The sequence below is a fragment of the Leptodactylus fuscus genome, chromosome 2, assembly GCF_031893055.1.
Source record: "Leptodactylus fuscus isolate aLepFus1 chromosome 2, aLepFus1.hap2, whole genome shotgun sequence".
Classification (NCBI taxonomy): Eukaryota; Metazoa; Chordata; class Amphibia; order Anura; family Leptodactylidae; genus Leptodactylus; species Leptodactylus fuscus.
The window spans coordinates 1913929-1932949 of NC_134266.1; the positions used below are offsets into that span (position 1 = coordinate 1913929).

General features: G+C 36.1%; 1 protein-coding gene across 2 annotated transcripts in view; it reads left to right on the forward strand.

The window, feature by feature from the left end:
• The window catches only part of RCSD1 (RCSD domain containing 1), a 62310-nt gene that overhangs the window by 39375 nt on the left and 3914 nt on the right, over positions 1 to 19021 (forward strand). For both annotated transcript variants that reach the window (XR_012715018.1, XM_075263285.1), the window contains exons 2-6: positions 7451 to 7552; positions 9948 to 10031; positions 12077 to 12148; positions 13383 to 13586; positions 18554 to 18982. Coding sequence is in view for 1 of the 2 variants with exons in the window: in XM_075263285.1 (XP_075119386.1) it covers positions 7451 to 7552; positions 9948 to 10031; positions 12077 to 12148; positions 13383 to 13586; positions 18554 to 18982 (891 nt within the window). In the remaining variant the exon portion in view is untranslated. The remainder of the gene's footprint in view (positions 1 to 7450; positions 7553 to 9947; positions 10032 to 12076; positions 12149 to 13382; positions 13587 to 18553; positions 18983 to 19021) is intronic.

Consider the following 19021-nt stretch of genomic DNA (forward strand, 5'->3'; position numbering starts at 1 on the left):
ATTATATTAGTTATATTCTTGTACATAGGAGTAGTATTATAGTAGTTATATTCTTGTACATAGGAGGTAGTATTATAGTAGTTATATTCTTGTACATAGGAGTAGTATTATATTAGTTATATTCTTGTACATAGGAGCAGTATTATAGTAGTTATATTCTTGTACATAGGAGTAGTATTATAGTAGTTATATTATTGTACATAGGAGTAGTATTATAGTAGTTATATTCTTGTACATAGGAGCAGTATTATAGTAGTTATATTCTTGTACATAGGAGTAGTATTATAGTAGTTATATTCTTGTACATAGGAGCAGTATTATAGTAGTTATATTCTTGTACATAGGAGCAGTATTATAGTAGTTATATTCTTGTACATAGGAGCAGTATTATAGTAGTTATATTCTTGTACATAGGAGTAGTATTATAGTAGTTATATTCTTGTATATAGGAGTAGTATTATAGTAGTTATATTCTTGTACATAGGAGTAGTATTATAGTAGTTATATTCTTGTACATAGGAGCAGTATTATAGTAGTTATATTCTTGTACATAGGAGGTAGTATTATAGTAGTTATATTCTTGTACATAGGAGTAGTATTATAGTAGTTATATTCTTGTACATAGGAGCAGTATTATAGTAGTTATATTCTTGTACATAGGAGCAGTATTATAGTAGTTATATTCTTGTACATAGGAGGTAGTATTATAGTAGTTATATTCTTGTACATAGGAGTAGTATTATAGTAGTTATATTCTTGTACATAGGAGTAGTATTATAGTAGTTATATTCTTGTACATAGGAGTAGTATTATAGTAGTTATATTCTTGTACATAGGAGGTAGTATTATAGTAGTTATATTCTTGTACATAGGAGCAGTATTATAGTAGTTATATTCTTGTACATAGGAGGTAGTATTATAGTAGTCATATTCTTGTACATAGGGGGCAGTATTATAGTAGTTATATTCTTGTACATAGGAGCAGTATTATAGTAGTTATATTCTTGTACATAGGAGCAGTATTATAATAGTTATATTCTTGTACATAGGAGGTAGTATTATAGTAGTTATATTCTTGTACATAGGAGCAGTATTATAGTAGTTATATTCTTGTACATAGGAGTAGTATTATAGTAGTTATATTCTTGTACATAGGAGCAGTATTATAGTAGTTATATTCTTGTACATAGGAGCAGTATTATAGTAGTTATATTCTTAATACAAAGAAAAAGATATAAAGTAGCTCACCCTTGTCGTCCTTTATGGTATCAAGATTGGTGCACGACCCTATTCTCCTTGACTCACTGGAGTGGATTTGTACAAAATAGTTTCTTCAAAACCGCAGCTTTGATGTAAGGGTCCGCAACTCAGAACTTTTTTTTTAAACAACTTCTTTATTTCATCTTCTTAAAAAATCAGTTCGCCACCTTAGGCTGAGGCACACATTCATAGACAACACATAGTGAAGACAAAATAGACACTGGACATTGTGAGTTTAAAAATCACTATGAAACTGACGCGTTTCGGAACGTCCAAAGCGTTCCTTATTCATAGTGAAACTAGCCTTGTATTCTTGTACATAGGAGTAGTATTATAGTAGTTATATTCTTGTACATAGGAGTAGTATTATAGTAGTTATATTCTTGTACATAGGAGTAGTATTATAGTAGTTATATTCTTGTACATAGGAGTAGTATTATAGTAGTTATATTCTTGTATATAGGAGTAGTATTATAGTAGTTATATTCTTGTACATAGGAGGTAGTATTATAGTAGTTATATTCTTGTACATAGGAGTAGTATTATAGTAGTTATATTCTTGTACATAGGAGCAGTATTATAGTAGTTATATTCTTGTACATAGGAGCAGTATTATAGTAGTTATATTCTTGTACATAGGAGCAGTATTATAGTAGTTATATTCTTGTACATAGGAGTAGTATTATAGTAGTTATATTCTTGTATATAGGAGTAGTATAATAGTAGTTATATTCTTGTACATAGGAGTAGTATTATAGTAGTTATATTCTTGTACATAGGAGCAGTATTATAGTAGTTATATTCTTGTACATAGGAGCAGTATTATAGTAGTTATATTCTTGTACATAGGAGTAGTATTATAGTAGTTATATTCTTGTACATAGGAGCAGTATTATAGTATTTATATTCTTGTACATAGGAGTAGTATTATAGTAGTTATATTCTTGTATATAGGAGTAGTATTATAGTAGTTATATTCTTGTACATAGGACTAGTATTATAGTAGATATATTCTTGTACATAGGAGGTAGTATTATAGTAGTTATATTCTTGTACATAGGAGCAGTATTATAGTAGTTATATTCTTGTATATAGGAGGTAGTATTATAGTAGTTATATTCTTGTACATAGGAGTAGTATTATAGTAGTTATATTCTTGTACATAGGAGGTAGTATTATAGTAGTTATATTCTTGTACATAGGAGTAGTATTATAGTAGTTATATTCTTGTACATAGGAGTAGTATTATAGTAGTTATATTCTTGTATATAGGAGTAGTATTATAGTAGTTATATTCTTGTACATAGGAGTAGTATTATAGTAGTTATATTCTTGTATATAGGAGTAGTATTATAGTAGTTATATTCTTGTACATAGGAGCAGTATTATAGTAGTTATATTCTTGTACATAGGAGTAGTATTATAGTAGTTATATTCTTGTACATAGGAGGTAGTATTATAGTAGTTATATTCTTGTACATAGGAGTAGTATTATAGTAGTTATATTCTTGTACATAGGAGCAGTATTATAGTAGTTATATTCTTGTACATAGGAGTAGTATTATAGTAGTTATATTCTTGTATATAGGAGTAGTATTATAGTAGTTATATTCTTGTATATAGGAGTAGTATTATAGTAGTTATATTCTTGTACATAGGAGGTAGTATTATAGTAGTTATATTCTTGTACATAGGAGCAGTATTATAGTAGTTATATTCTTGTACATAGGAGCAGTATTATAGTAGTTATATTCTTGTACATAGGAGCAGTATTATAGTAGTTATATTCTTGTACATAGGAGCAGTATTATAGTAGTTATATTCTTGTACATAGGAGTAGTATTATAGTAGTTATATTCTTGTATATAGGAGTAGTATAATAGTAGTTATATTCTTGTACATAGGAGTAGTATTATAGTAGTTATATTCTTGTACATAGGAGCAGTATTATAGTAGTTATATTCTTGTACATAGGAGGTAGTATTATAGTAGTTATATTCTTGTACATAGGAGTAGTATTATAGTAGTTATATTCTTGTACATAGGAGTAGTATTATAGTAGTTATATTCTTGTACATAGGAGCAGTATTATAGTAGTTATATTCTTGTACATAGGAGCAGTATTATAGTAGTTATATTCTTGTACATAGGAGTAGTATTATAGTAGTTATATTCTTGTACATAGGAGCAGTATTATAGTAGTTATATTCTTGTACATAGGAGCAGTATTATAGTATTTACATTCTTGTACATAGGAGTAGTATTATAGTAGTTATATTCTTGTACATAGGAGGTAGTATTATAGTAGTTGTATTCTTGTACATAGGAGTAGTATTATAGTAGTTATATTCTTGTACATAGGAGCAGTATTATAGTAGTTATATTCTTGTACATAGGAGCAGTATTATAGTAGTTATATTCTTGTACATAGGAGGTAGTATTATAGTAGTTATATTCTTGTACATAGGAGCAGTATTATAGTATTTATATTCTTGTACATAGGAGTAGTATTATAGTACTTATATTCTTGTACATAGGAGGTAGTATTATAGTAGTTATATTCTTGTACATAGGAGCAGTATTATAGTATTTATATTCTTGTACATAGGAGTAGTATTATAGTACTTATATTCTTGTACATAGGAGCAGTATTATAGTACTTATATTCTTGTACATAGGAGGTAGTATTATAGTAGTTATATTCTTGTACATAGGAGCAGTATTATAGTAGTTATATTCTTGTACATAGGAGCAGTATTATAGTAGTTATATTCTTGTACATAGGAGTAGTATTATAGTAGTTATATTCTTGTACATAGGAGTAGTATTATAGTAGTTATATTCTTGTACATAGGAGTAGTATTATAGTAGTTATATTCTTGTACATAGGAGGTAGTATTATAGTAGTTATATTCTTGTACATAGGAGTAGTATTATAGTAGTTATATTCTTGTACATAGGAGCAGTATTATAGTAGTTATATTCTTGTACATAGCAGGTAGTATTAATGTAGTTATATTCTTGTACATAGGAATAGTATTATAGTAGTTATATTCTTGTACATAGGAGTAGTATTATAGTAGTTATATTCTTGTACATAGGAGGTAGTATTATAGTAGTTATATTCTTGTACATAGGAGCAGTATTATAGTAGTTATATTCTTGTATATAGGAGATAGTATTATAGTAGTTATATTCTTGTACATAGGAATAGTATTATAGTAGTTATATTCTTGTACATAGGAGCAGTATTATAGTAGTTATATTCTTGTACATAGGAGCAGTATTATAGTAGTTATATTCTTGTACATAGGAGTAGTATTATAGTAGTTATATTCTTGTACATAGGAGTAGTATTATAGTAGTTATATTCTTGTACATAGGAGTAGTATTATAGTAGTTATATTCTTGTACATAGGAGTAGTATTATAGTAGTTATATTCTTGTACATAGGAGGTAGTATTATAGTAGTTATATTCTTGTACATAGGGAGTAGTATTATAGTAGTTATATTCTTGTACATAGGAGCAGTATTATAGTAGTTATATTCTTGTACATAGGAGTAGTATTATAGTAGTTATATTCTTGTATATAGGAGGTAGTATTATAGTAGTTATATTCTTGTACATAGGAATAGTATTATAGTAGTTATATTCTTGTACATAGGAGTAGTATTATAGTAGTTATATTCTTGTACATAGGAGGTAGTATTATAGTAGTTATATTCTTGTACATAGGAGCAGTATTATAGTAGTTATATTCTTGTATATAGGAGGTAGTATTATAGTAGTTATATTCTTGTACATAGGAATAGTATTATAGTAGTTATATTCTTGTACATAGGAGCAGTATTATAGTAGTTATATTCTTGTATATAGGAGGTAGTATTATAGTAGTTATATTCTTGTACATAGGAGTAGTATTATAGTAGTTATATTCTTGTATATAGGAGGTAGTATTATAGTAGTTATATTCTTGTACATAGGAATAGTATTATAGTAGTTATATTCTTGTACATAGGAGCAGTATTATAGTAGTTATATTCTTGTACATAGGAGTAGTATTATAGTAGTTATATTCTTGTACATAGGAGGTAGTATTATAGTAGTTATATTCTTGTACATAGGAGTAGTATTATAGTAGTTATATTCTTGTATATAGGAGGTAGTATTATAGTAGTTATATTCTTGTACATAGGGAGTAGTATTATAGTAGTTATATTCTTGTACATAGGAGCAGTATTATAGTAGTTATATTCTTGTACATAGGAGCAGTATTATAGTAGTTATATTCTTGTACATAGGAGTAGTATTATAGTAGTTATATTCTTGTACATAGGAGGTAGTATTATAGTAGTTATATTCTTGTACATAGGAGCAGTATTATAGTAGTTATATTCTTGTACATAGGAGTAGTATTATAGTAGTTATATTCTTGTACATAGGAGGTAGTATTATAGTAGTTATATTCTTGTACATAGGAGTAGTATTATAGTAGTTATATTTTTGTACATAGGAGGTAGTATTATAGTAGTTATATTCTTGTACATAGGAGCAGTATTATAGTAGTTATATTCTTGTACATAGGAGCAGTATTATAGTAGTTATATTCTTGTACATAGGAATAGTATTATAGTAGTTATATTCTTGTACATAGGAGCAGTATTATAGTAGTTATATTCTTGTACATAGGAGGTAGTATTATAGTAGTTATATTCTTGTACATAGGAGTAGTATTATAGTAGTTATATTCTTGCACATAGGAGTAGTATTATAGTAGTTATATTCTTGTACATAGGAGTAGTATTATAGTAGTTATATTCTTGTACATAGGAGTAGTATTATAGTAGTTATATTCTTGCACATAGGAGTAGTATTATAGTAGTTATATTCTTGTACATAGGAGTAGTATTATAGTAGTTATATTCTTGTACATAGGAGCAGTATTATAGTAGTTATATTCTTGTACATAGGAATAGTATTATAGTAGTTATATTCTTGTACATAGGAGCAGTATTATAGTAGTTATATTCTTGTACATAGGAGGTAGTATTATAGTAGTTATATTCTTGTACATAGGAGTAGTATTATAGTAGTTATATTCTTGCACATAGGAGTAGTATTATAGTAGTTATATTCTTGTACATAGGAGTAGTATTATAGTAGTTATATTCTTGTACATAGGAGTAGTATTATAGTAGTTATATTCTTGTACATAGGGGCAGTATTATAGTAGTTATATTCTTGTACATAGGGGGCAGTATTATTATAGTATCTATACATTGATCTCTCTTTCTCTGGTACCTTTGGCATTATACACATACCCCTGCAGTCTATTCTGTTAATATTCTTTTCTATATTACTTTACTATACCTTGAGTGTTTGTTTTATCCTCTCGTTGCTCTTTATAGATCAGATTTGTGTTTGTTCTGGAGACTCTTTTATGTCTGCCATATTCTTATCTTGTAGGACTCACTATACTAGACTATAAGTCTTCATTGTCACAAATAACAACCACTTGGAGATTTTCCCACGAGAAGTTATTCTTACTCCCATTAAATAAGAAGTAGGAGATAAGTTTCACAGCGTCTGTTTCCTTCTTGGGATAAAGTCTAAACGGAATCTCCTGTAGGCGGAAATAACAGACCCTTTAACGCCTGTTACCACTCCTTCTGGATATCGGGGGCTGATAAGGACAGTGAAGGGTTAAGACTTATCACATATAGACTAACTGGTAAACATGATATACAAGGTCTGCCATTAGAATAGAGGATGTGTTTTTTTCAAGAAATAGCGCCACTCCTGTCACATGTCTGTGTCTAATATGGCAGCTCTTCCATTTTCAAATGAGTAGGACTAAGCTGCAATACCAGACATAGCCATGGACAGGAGTGGCGCTGTTTCATCAAAAAAAAAAAAAAAAAAAACAATATTAGAGGAAAGTTATATACAGTATTACAAGGTATGGCATATATAATAATGTATCCACTGATAGAATTATCTAGGCTGGATACAACTGTACCGAACCCTGAGCTGTGAGAAGTCATGTGCTAGGACAGGGTTTCGGCCCCTAGATGTAAATGTTAATATTCCTATTCACTGACAGCAAGCAGAGATCTAGTTAGCTATAGGAAATTGAGTCAAAAAAGTTTATTAGAAAATTAACTTTGGTTTTCTTCTCTTTGTTTCAGGGGAAATCAGTAGAAAGCGGCAGCGGGGAGGAGTCAGCGCCGCCCTCTGTCGCCAAACTCGCCGGATTATTTGGGGACACCTTGAACAGTCCGAGGAAAGAGGTGATTCATGGGCTGGGCTGCCTGTGATGTAAAGACGGCCATAGATACCGTTCTGTAGACTGGTCCCAGTAAGAGTCTAACATGTCTTCTACTGGCAGATAGACCGCCATGTTTCTAGGTCATGTGACACATGGGTGCAATGTCCGTGTTGACCATGTAGGTGCTACGTCTTGGTCAGTAAGTTTGATGTTCCTGGACTTGTGTTGCTACCAAATGTATTTTGGTGAAGTACCCCAGTATATATGTACAGCCAGTATAACCTGGGTATATACTGTATATAATTATATATGTACAGCCGCTATAACCTGGGTATATACTGTATATAATTATATATGTACAGCCACTATAACCTGGGTATATACTGTATATAATTATATATGTACAACTGGTATAACCTGGGTATATACTGTATATAATTATATATGTACAGCTGGTATAACCTGGGTATATACTGTATATAATTATATATGTACAGCCGGTATAACCTGGGTATATACTGTATATAATTATATATGTACAGCCGGTATAACCTGGGTATATACTGTATATAATTATATATGTACAGCCAGTATAACCTGGGTATATACTGTATATAATTATATATGTACAGCTGGTATAACCTGGGTATATACTGTATATAATTATATATGTACAGCCGCTATAACCTGGGTATATACTGTATATAATTATATATGTACAGCCGCTATAACCTGGGTATATACTGTATATAATTATATATGTACAACTGGTATAACCTGGGTATATACTGTATATAATTATATATGTACAGCTGGTATAACCTGGGTATATACTGTATATAATTATATATGTACAGCTGGTATAACCTGGGTATATACTGTATATAATTATATATGTACAGCCGGTATAACCTGGGTATATACTGTATATAATTATATATGTACAGCTGGTATAACCTGGGTATATACTGTATATAATTATATATGTACAGCTGGTATAACCTGGGTATATACTGTATATAATTATATATGTACAGCCGGTATAACCTGGGTATATACTGTATATAATTATATATGTACAGCCGGTATAACCTGGTTATATACTGTATATAATTATATATGTACAGCCGCTATAACCTGGGTATATACTGTATATAATTATATATGTACAGCCGGTATAACCTGGGTATATACTGTATATAATTATATATGTACAGCCGGTATAACCTGGGTATATACTGTATATAATTATATATGTACAGCCGCTATAACCTGGGTATATACTGTATATAATTATATATGTACAACTGGTATAACCTGGGTATATACTGTATATAATTATATATGTACAGCCGGTATAACCTGGGTATATACTGTATATAATTATATATGTACAGCTGGTATAACCTGGGTATATACTGTATATAATTATATATGTACAGCCGGTATAACCTGGGTATATACTTTATATAATTATATATGTACAGCTGGTATAACCTGGGTATATACTGTATATAATTATATATGTACAGCCGGTATAACCTGGGTATATACTGTATATAATTATATATGTACTGCCGGTATAACCTGGGTATATACTGTATATAATTATATATGTACAGCCGGTATAAACTGGGTATATACTGTATATAATTATATATGTACAGCCGGTATAACCTGGGTATATACTGTATATAATTATATATGTACAGCTGGTATAACCTGGGTATATACTGTATATAATTATATATACACAGCCGGTATAACCTGGGTATATACTGTATATAATTATATATGTACAGCCGGTATAACTTGGGTATATACTGTATATAATTATATATGTACAGCTGGTATAACCTGGGTATATACTGCATATAATTATATATGTACAGCCGGTATAACCTGGGTATATACTGTATATAATTATATATGTACAGCTGGTATAACCTGGGTATATACTGCATATAATTATATATGTACAGCTGGTATAACCTGGGTATATACTGTATATAATTATATATGTACAGCCGGTATAACCTGGGTATATATGGTATATAATTATATATACACAGCCGGTATAACCTGGGTATATACTGTATATAAATATATATGTACAGCTGCTATTACCTGGGTATATACTGTATATAATTATATATGTACAGCCGGTATAACCTGGGTATATACTGTATATAATTCTATATGTACAGCCGGTATAACCTGGGTATATACTGTATATAATTACCGTAAGTACCCCAGTAACTTCCCACTACCATAAGGTTTGGCCCCAACATTAGTTGCTCCTGGGATTGTTGGGGGTCCCAGAACTGGACCGACACCGATCAGACCCGAGTGTCACGTGTCTAATATATCTAGTATGTTGGAAATTAGTAGTTAATGCTGTGTCTGTTCTATCTAAGGTTCCACCACATAAGCCAACGAGAAGGAAACCGCCATGTTCTCTACCACTGCCGAAACCTGAGCTTACTAATAATGGGGAAGAGGTGAGTCTGGTCTGGTAGCCGTCATATCTTCAGCCGGGAAGGAGGGGAAACACAAGATAGATAGATAGATAGATAGATAGATAGATAGATAGATAGATAGATAGGAGATAGATAGGAGATAGATAGATAGATAGATAGATAGATAGATAGATAGGAGATAGATAGGAGATAGATAGATAGATAGATAGATAGATAGGAGATAGATAGATAGATAGATAGATAGATAGATAGATAGATAGATAGGAGATAGATCGAGAGATAGATTAGGAGATAGATAGATAGATAGATAGATAGATAGATAGATAGGAGATAGATAGATAGATAGATAGATAGATAGATAGATAGATAGGAGATAGATCGAGAGATAGATTAGGAGATAGATAGATAGATAGATAGATAGATAGATAGATAGATAGATAGATAGATAGGAGATAGATAGATAGGAGATAGATAGATAGATAGGAGATAGATAGATAGATAGATAGGAGATAGATGGATAGATGGATAGATGGATAGATAGATAGATAGATAGATAGATAGATAGATAGATAGATAGGAGGTAGATAGGAGATAGATAGATAGATAGATAGATAGGAGATAGATAGATAGATAGATAGATAGATAGATAGATAGATAGATAGATAGGAGATAGATGGATAGATAGGAGATAGATGGATAGATAGATGGATAGATAGATAGATAGATAGATAGATAGATAGATAGATAGATAGATAGATATTAGTCTGGAATGTCAAGGTGCAAAAATTATTTCATGTCACAACGAGGTGTCAGGACCTTCTCAGTACATATTAGATACTTCTAGTTGTACATATATAAATAATCATTTGTTCCGTATTTCCCGCCATAATAGAATACTTACACGTACAGGACTCCCCTATAGAATGTTCCGCCTTTATCCATGTGTTAGTGAATGTCTCTATTATATATTGCACTTTATATGGGCCAGACCTTGTCACTCCATATGAGAATATAAACCAGTCCTGGTCATGAGATGGACACACAGGTATACGGCTGGTCACACCGCTCTGATACCTGCACTGTCACTACACCAGTGTGTCCATCACATCACCAGGACTGATTTGTAGCCAACTCGGAGTGCCCCTATAATTGTCACATCACACCTCACTCCTCCAGACACAGACTGCAGGCTCAGCACTATACTGCTCTATATACTGCTCTGTATACTGCTCTATATACTGCTCTGTATACTGCTCTATATACTGCTCTGTATACTGCTCTATATACTGCTCTGTATACTGCTCTATATACTGCTCTGTATACTGCTCTGTATACTGCTCTGTATACTGCTCTATATACTGCTCTATATACTGCTCTGTATACTGCTCTATATACTGCTCTGTATACTGCTCTATATACTGCTCTGTATACTGCTCTATATACTGCTCTGTATACTGCTCTATATACTGCTCTGTATACTGCTCTGTATACTGCTCTGTATACTGCTCTATATACTGCTCTATATACTGCTCTGTATACTGCTCTATATACTGCTCTGTATACTGCTCTATATACTGCTCTGTATACTGCTCTATATACTGCTCTGTATACTGCTCTATATACTGCTCTGTATACTGCTCTGTATACTGCTCTGTATACTGCGCTATATACTGCTCTGTATACTGCTCTATATACTGCTCTGTATACTGCTCTATATACTGCTCTATAGGGGAAGGTGATTTAGGGTAAATAAAACATTGGGCGCTCTGCAAATAGAAACTAGTAGAAAAGAGGAGAGTGGACTGTGCAGCATGCAAGTGCTTAGGAAGGAAGGTGAGGTGTGGTGCAACTGAGAGCATAGTGTCTGCACAACCAAGTGTCAGTATACTGTACCCCATGTATCACTGTGCTGTACCCCACGTGCCGTTGACTCTGTTCACACTTGTTCTGGTTTATGCACCTGACAGAACCCATGAAGTCTTGTAAAATATCTAACTATCACTTTTATCTTCTTGCTCAGAGTATTTATTTCTCTTTACACTTCTCTCTGCTCCTGGTTTTTGCAGAAATTGTCACCCCCACAGTCACAGCTACCGAAGATCAAGGTGAAGAGCTCCCCTCTAATAGAGAAACTGCAGGTGACTGACAGAGAGCAGGAATATTCTATATACTAGACCCTGCTGCTATAACCTGGGTATATACTGTATATAATTATATATGTACAGCCGGTATAACCTGGGTATATACTGTATATAATTATATGTGTACAGCTGGTATAACCTGGGTATATACTGTATATAATTATATATGTACAGCAGGTATAACCTGGGTATATACTGTATATAATTATATATGTACAGCCGGTATAACCTGGGTATATACTGTATATAATTATATATGTACAGCCGGTATAACCTGGGTATATACTGTATATAATTATATATGTACAGCCGGTATAACCTGGGTATATACTGTATATAATTATATGTGTACAGCTGGTATAACCTGGGTATACACTGTATATAATTATATATGTACAGCCGGTATAACCTGGGTATATACTGTATATAATTATATATGTACATCTGGTATAACCTGGGTATATACTGTATATAATTATATATGTACAGCCGGTCTAACCTGGGTATATACTGTATATAAATATATATGTACATCTGGTATAACCTGGGTATATACTGTATATAATTATATATGTACATCTGGTATAACCTGGGTATATACTGTATATAATTATATATGTACAGCCGGTCTAACCTGGGTATATACTGTATATAATTATACATGTACAGCCGGTATAACCTGGGTATATACTGTATATAATTATATATGTACAGCCGGTATAACCTGGGTATATACTGTATATAATTATATATGTACAGCCGGTATAACCTGGGTATATACTGTATATAATTATATATGTACAGTCGGTATAACCTGGGTATATACTGTATATAATTATATATGTACAGCCGGTATAACCTGGGTATCTCCTGTATATAATAATATATGTACAGCCGGTATAACCTGGGTATATACTATATATAGTTATATATGTACAGCTGGTATAACCTAGGTATATAATTATATATGTACAGCCGGTATAACCTGGGTATATACTGTATATAATTCTATATGTACAGCCAGTATAACCAGGGTATATACTGTATATAATTCTATATGTACAGCCGGTATAACCTGGGTATATACTGTATCTAATTCTATATGTACAGCCGGTATAACCTGGGTATCTCCTGTATATATGTTATAGTTATACATCTTCTTGTATATAGTGCTATATAGGCCTCACTAGTATATGATGTCCCTGTAATCTCTCTCTGGTTCTCTTTCCAGGCTAACTTGGCCTTCGCTCCTGCCTCACTTCTCCCTGGACCATCTCCTAAGAGCCCTGGAATAAAAACCATGGCCTCCCCCTGGGGTACGCCTCCATCGACACCCAGCAGCCCCGGTGTCCAGCAACATTCCAGCAACACAGAGGAATCTCCAGTGAGTTTTGAACAACCCCCAGAGGGCGCTCATCTCCAAAGCTACACTAAGGTATATATGGCGGCCATATTGGTGGAGCTCTTGTTACTATGTTGTCCTTGGTCTCATTGTGATGGACTCCCCATGGAATGTGACTAAGTATTTAAGCAATGCAGGTGTTGGTTTTGCACAATGTTGAGTATGTATCTTGGAACGTGATGGCGGTAATATTTACACACCCTCGCTCACGGTCATGGGGTTTAAGTGTTTGGGCTTTATACTAACCTGTGTCCTGATCTGATACACTGTAACGAGACCAAGCTGTGAACCTTTATGGTAATGGGTCTCCCACCAGATATATTGATAGGAGATGCCATAAATATCTGATGGACGGTGGTCCGAGGGCCGGGATCCCCTTAATTGCTTGTCCATTACTTTCCTCAGGTTATGGCAGAGGTGTATACGGGGAGGGGGGGCAGGAATGTGACAGGGATTTATATCCTCATCATCTTCACTTCTCAGTCTATGCTGAAATCAATGTCACTGTATCTAATGGAAGTTTTACAATCCGTGTGCAGTGAGCGCCCCCTAGTGGTCGGTCTACACAAATTTGGACTTGTTTAAATAAATACATTTTATTACATTAACAACTACTTTACCCCCTAGACCACCAGGGATGTATTTATAAACCAGTGTACTGCCCTAGACCACCAGGGATGTATCTATAATCCAGTGTACTGCCCTAGACCACCAGGGATGTATCTATAATCCAGTGTACTGCCCTAGACCACCAGGGATGTATTTATAAACCAGTGTACTGCCCTAGACCACCAGGGATGTATCTATAAACCAGTGTACTGCCCTAGACCACCAGGGATGTATCTATAATCCAGTGTACTGCCCTAGACCACCAGGGATGTATTTATAAACCAGTGTACTGCCCTAGACCACCAGGGATGTATCTATAAACCAGTGCACTGCCCTAGACCACCAGGGATGTATCTATAAACCAGTGCACTGCCCTAGACCACCAGGGATGTATCTATAAACCAGTGTACTGCCCTAGACCACCAGGGATGTATCTATAAACCAGTGTACTGCCCTAGACCACCAGGGATGTATCTATAATCCAGTGTACTGCCCTAGACCACCAGGGATGTATCTATAATCCAGTGTACTGCCCTAGACCACCAGGGATGTATCTATAAACCAGTGTACTGCCCTAGACCACCAGGGATGTATCTATAATCCAGTGTACTGCCCTAGACCACCAGGGATGTAGCTATAATCCAGTGTACTGCCCTAGACCACCAGGGATGTATCTGTAATCCAGTGTACTGCCCTAGACCACCAGGGATGTATCTGTAATCCAGTGTACTGCCCTAGACCACCAGGGATGTATCTATAATCCAGTGTACTGCCCTAGACCACCAGGGATGTATCTATAATCCAGTGTACTGCCCTAGACCACTAGGGATGTATCTATAATCCAGTGTACTGCCCTAGACCACTAGGGATGTATCTATAAACCAGTGTACTGCCCTAGACCACCAGGGATGTATCTATAAACCAGTGTACTGCCCTAGACCACCAGGGATGTATCTATAATCCAGTGTACTGCCCTAGACCACTAGGGATGTATCTATAAACCAGTGTACTGCCCTAGACCACCAGGGATGTATCTATAATCCAGTGTACTGACCTAGACCACCAGGGATTTATTTATAAAGCAATGTACTACCTTAGACCACTAGGGATGTATTTATGAACCACTGTACCATTCTTGACCACCAGGGCTGTATCTATTAACTACGTTATCACCTCAGTTCACCAGGATTGTATCTATGAACCACTGTACTACCTTAGACCACCAGGGATGTATCTATGAACTACTGTACCACCATAGACCACCAGGGATGTATCTATGAACCACTGTACTACCTTAGACCACTAGGGATGTATCTATGAACCACTGTACTACCTTAGACCACCAGGGATGTATCTATGAACCACTGTACTACCTTAGACCACCAAGGATATATCTATGAACCACTATATCACCATAGACCACCAGGGATGTTTCTATGAACCACTGTACTACCTTAGACCACCAGGGATGTACTGTATCTATGAATCACTGTACTATTCTAGACCACCAGGGATGTATCTATGAACCGCTGTACCATTCTAGACCACCAGGGATGTATCTATGAACCGCTGTACCATTCTAGACCACCAGGGATGTATCTATGAACCGCTGTACCATTCTAGACCACCAGGGATGTATCAATGAACCGCTGTACCATTCTACACCACCAGGGATGTATCTATGAACCGCTGTACCATTCTAGACCACCAGGGATGTATCTATGAACCGCTGTACCGCCATAGACCACCAGGGATGTATCTATGAACCGCTGTACTACCATAGACCACCAGGGATGTATCTATGAACCGCTGTACTACCATAGACCACCAGGGATGTATCTATGAACCACTGTACCACCATAGACCACCAGGGATGTATCTATGAACCACTGTACCACCATAGACCACCAGGGATGTATCTATGAATCACTGTACTACCATAGACCACCAGGGATGTATCTATAAACCAGTGTACTACCTTAGACCACCAGGGATGTATCTATGAACCACTGTACTACCATAGACCACCAGGGATGTATCTATGAACCACTGTACTACCATAGACCACCAGGGATGTATCTATGAACCACTGTACCACCATAGACCACCAGGGATGTATCTATGAACCACTGTACCACCATAGACCACCAGGGATGTATCTATGAACCACTGTACCACCATAGACCACCAGGGATGTATCTATGAACCGCTGTACTACCTTAGACCACCAGGGATGTATCTATGAACTACTGTACCACCATAGACCACCAGGGATGTATCTATGAACCACTGTACCACCATAGACCACCAGGGATGTATCTATGAACCACTGTACTACCTTAGACCACCAGGGATGTATCTATGAACCACTGTACTACCTTAGACCACCAGGGATGTATCTATGAACCACTATATCACCGTAGACCACCAGGGATGTATCTATGAACCACTGTACTGCCTTAGACCACCAGGGATGTATCTATGAACCACTGTACTACCTTAGACCACCAGGGATGTATGTATGAACCACTATATCACCGTAGACCACCAGGGATGTATCTATGAACCACTGTACTGCCTTAGACCACCAGGGATGTATCTATGAATCACTGTACTACCTTAGACCACCAGGGATGTATCTATGAATCACTGTACTACCTTAGACCACCAGGGATGTATCTATGAACTACTGTACCACCATAGACCACCAGGGATGTATCTATGAACCACTGTACCACCATAGACCACCAGGGATGTATCTATGAACCACTGTACTACCTTAGACCACCAGGGATGTATCTATGAACCACTATATCACCGTAGACCACCAGGGATGTATCTATGAACCACTGTACTGCCTTAGACCACCAGGGATGTATCTATGAATCACTGTACTACCTTAGACCACCAGGGATGTATCTATGAATCACTGTACTACCTTAGACCACCAGGGATGTATCTATGAACTACTGTACCACCATAGACCACCAGGGATGTATCTATGAACCACTGTACCACCATAGACCACCAGGGATGTATCTATGAACCACTGTACTACCTTAGACCACCAGGGATGTATCTATGAACCACTGTACTATCTTAGACCACCAGGGATGTATCTATGAACTACTGTACCACCATAGACCACCAGGGATGTATCTATGAACCACTGTACCACCATAGACCACCAGGGATGTATCTATGAACCACTGTACTACCTTAGACCACCAGGGATGTATCTATGAACCACTATATCACCGTAGACCACCAGGGATGTATCTATGAACCACTGTACTGCCTTAGACCACCAGGGATGTATCTATGAATCACTGTACTACCTTAGACCACCAGGGATGTATCTATGAATCACTGTACTACCTTAGACCACCAGGGATGTATCTATGAACTACTGTACCACCATAGACCACCAGGGATGTATCTATGAACCACTGTACCACCATAGACCACCAGGGATGTATCTATGAACCACTGTACTACCTTAGACCACCAGGGATGTATCTATGAACCACTGTACTATCTTAGACCACCAGGGATGCATCTATTAATCACTGTACTACCTTAGACCACCAGGGATGTATCTATGAACCACTGTACCATTCTAGACCACCAGGGCTTTATCTATTAACCACTTTATTAACCGAGTCCACCAGGATTGTGTGTATTAACCACTTAACCAATCTAAATGAGCAGGAAGTAACTATTATCAACTTTAGCACCCTAGACCACCAGGGAGATATCTATTCACCCCTTTACAACACCGGACTACTAGGAATATAGTTATTAGCCATGTTTAGCACATTAGACCTCCGGGCTGTTGTATGACGTCTCCATTTACTATGGGAGAGACTCCGAGAAATGTCTGACCTAAAGGGGCTAACACTTCATTGCAGATATAATAGATAGATAGAAATTTCCATCAGGTTTTGTCATGTGTTGCAGCCATTGCTTGGTGTAGCTAGTCATATGGTGAGCTGTGGCTGATATCCTGCAGCCAGGAGGAGCCGCCCAAACTGATACCGTCCCTTAGGCTAAGGCCCCACGTAGCGAGACGCAGCCAAACAGTGGCCGAAACGCCGGATGGTTTTACCTCGGCAGACTTTCTGCTTCATTTATACCTCTAGGGAAATGGTCGGCATTACCACAGGTGAAGTAGACGTGCTGCGATCTGCAACGTAGGGCCTTGGCCTTAAGAAGGTTTTCTGAGCCCTGGTCTCGGACTCGCTACACCTTGTGATCTCGGAATAAATCTGAATGTTCCTGCTGTGTCACTTCCCTACGATTGACCTCAGCTCTGCTTATTGTGACTGGCTGCTGTGTCTACGCACAAGCCCTGCAATAGTAATTCTGTCATCCCCTTCTCTTCTCTCCAGGTGCGCACACGAGGGTCTATAAAGCGGAGACCTCCCAGCCGGAGGTTTAGAAAATCCCAGACCGATATGGACTTTGAATTTGAAGCGAGCAACACAGCCGCGAAAGAGAATGGCGACAAATCAGACGAGAGCGACGCCGCTCTGAGGGGCAAAGAAGATGGACAATCGTCACCAGTGGAGGAGACTTCACCATCTGAGAACCATCAAAGTAACCAAGAAGACCCTGCCAAGGAGGAAGAGGCCGGTGCTGAGCAGACAGCGTGCGAGCAGGGGGAGAAATCCGATAAAGAAGGCGGAAAACCGGGCCCAAGCGAGACAGAGACGCCGGAGACAGGAGAGGAGGCGACAAACATGGAGGAGAAGAGCGAGGACCCAGGAGACGGCCAAGACAAGGAGGACGCCAATGAGCAGAACAAGTCCGATGGGGATGTGAGTGGATATCCGATGCTGTGTGCTCCGCCCCCTGCT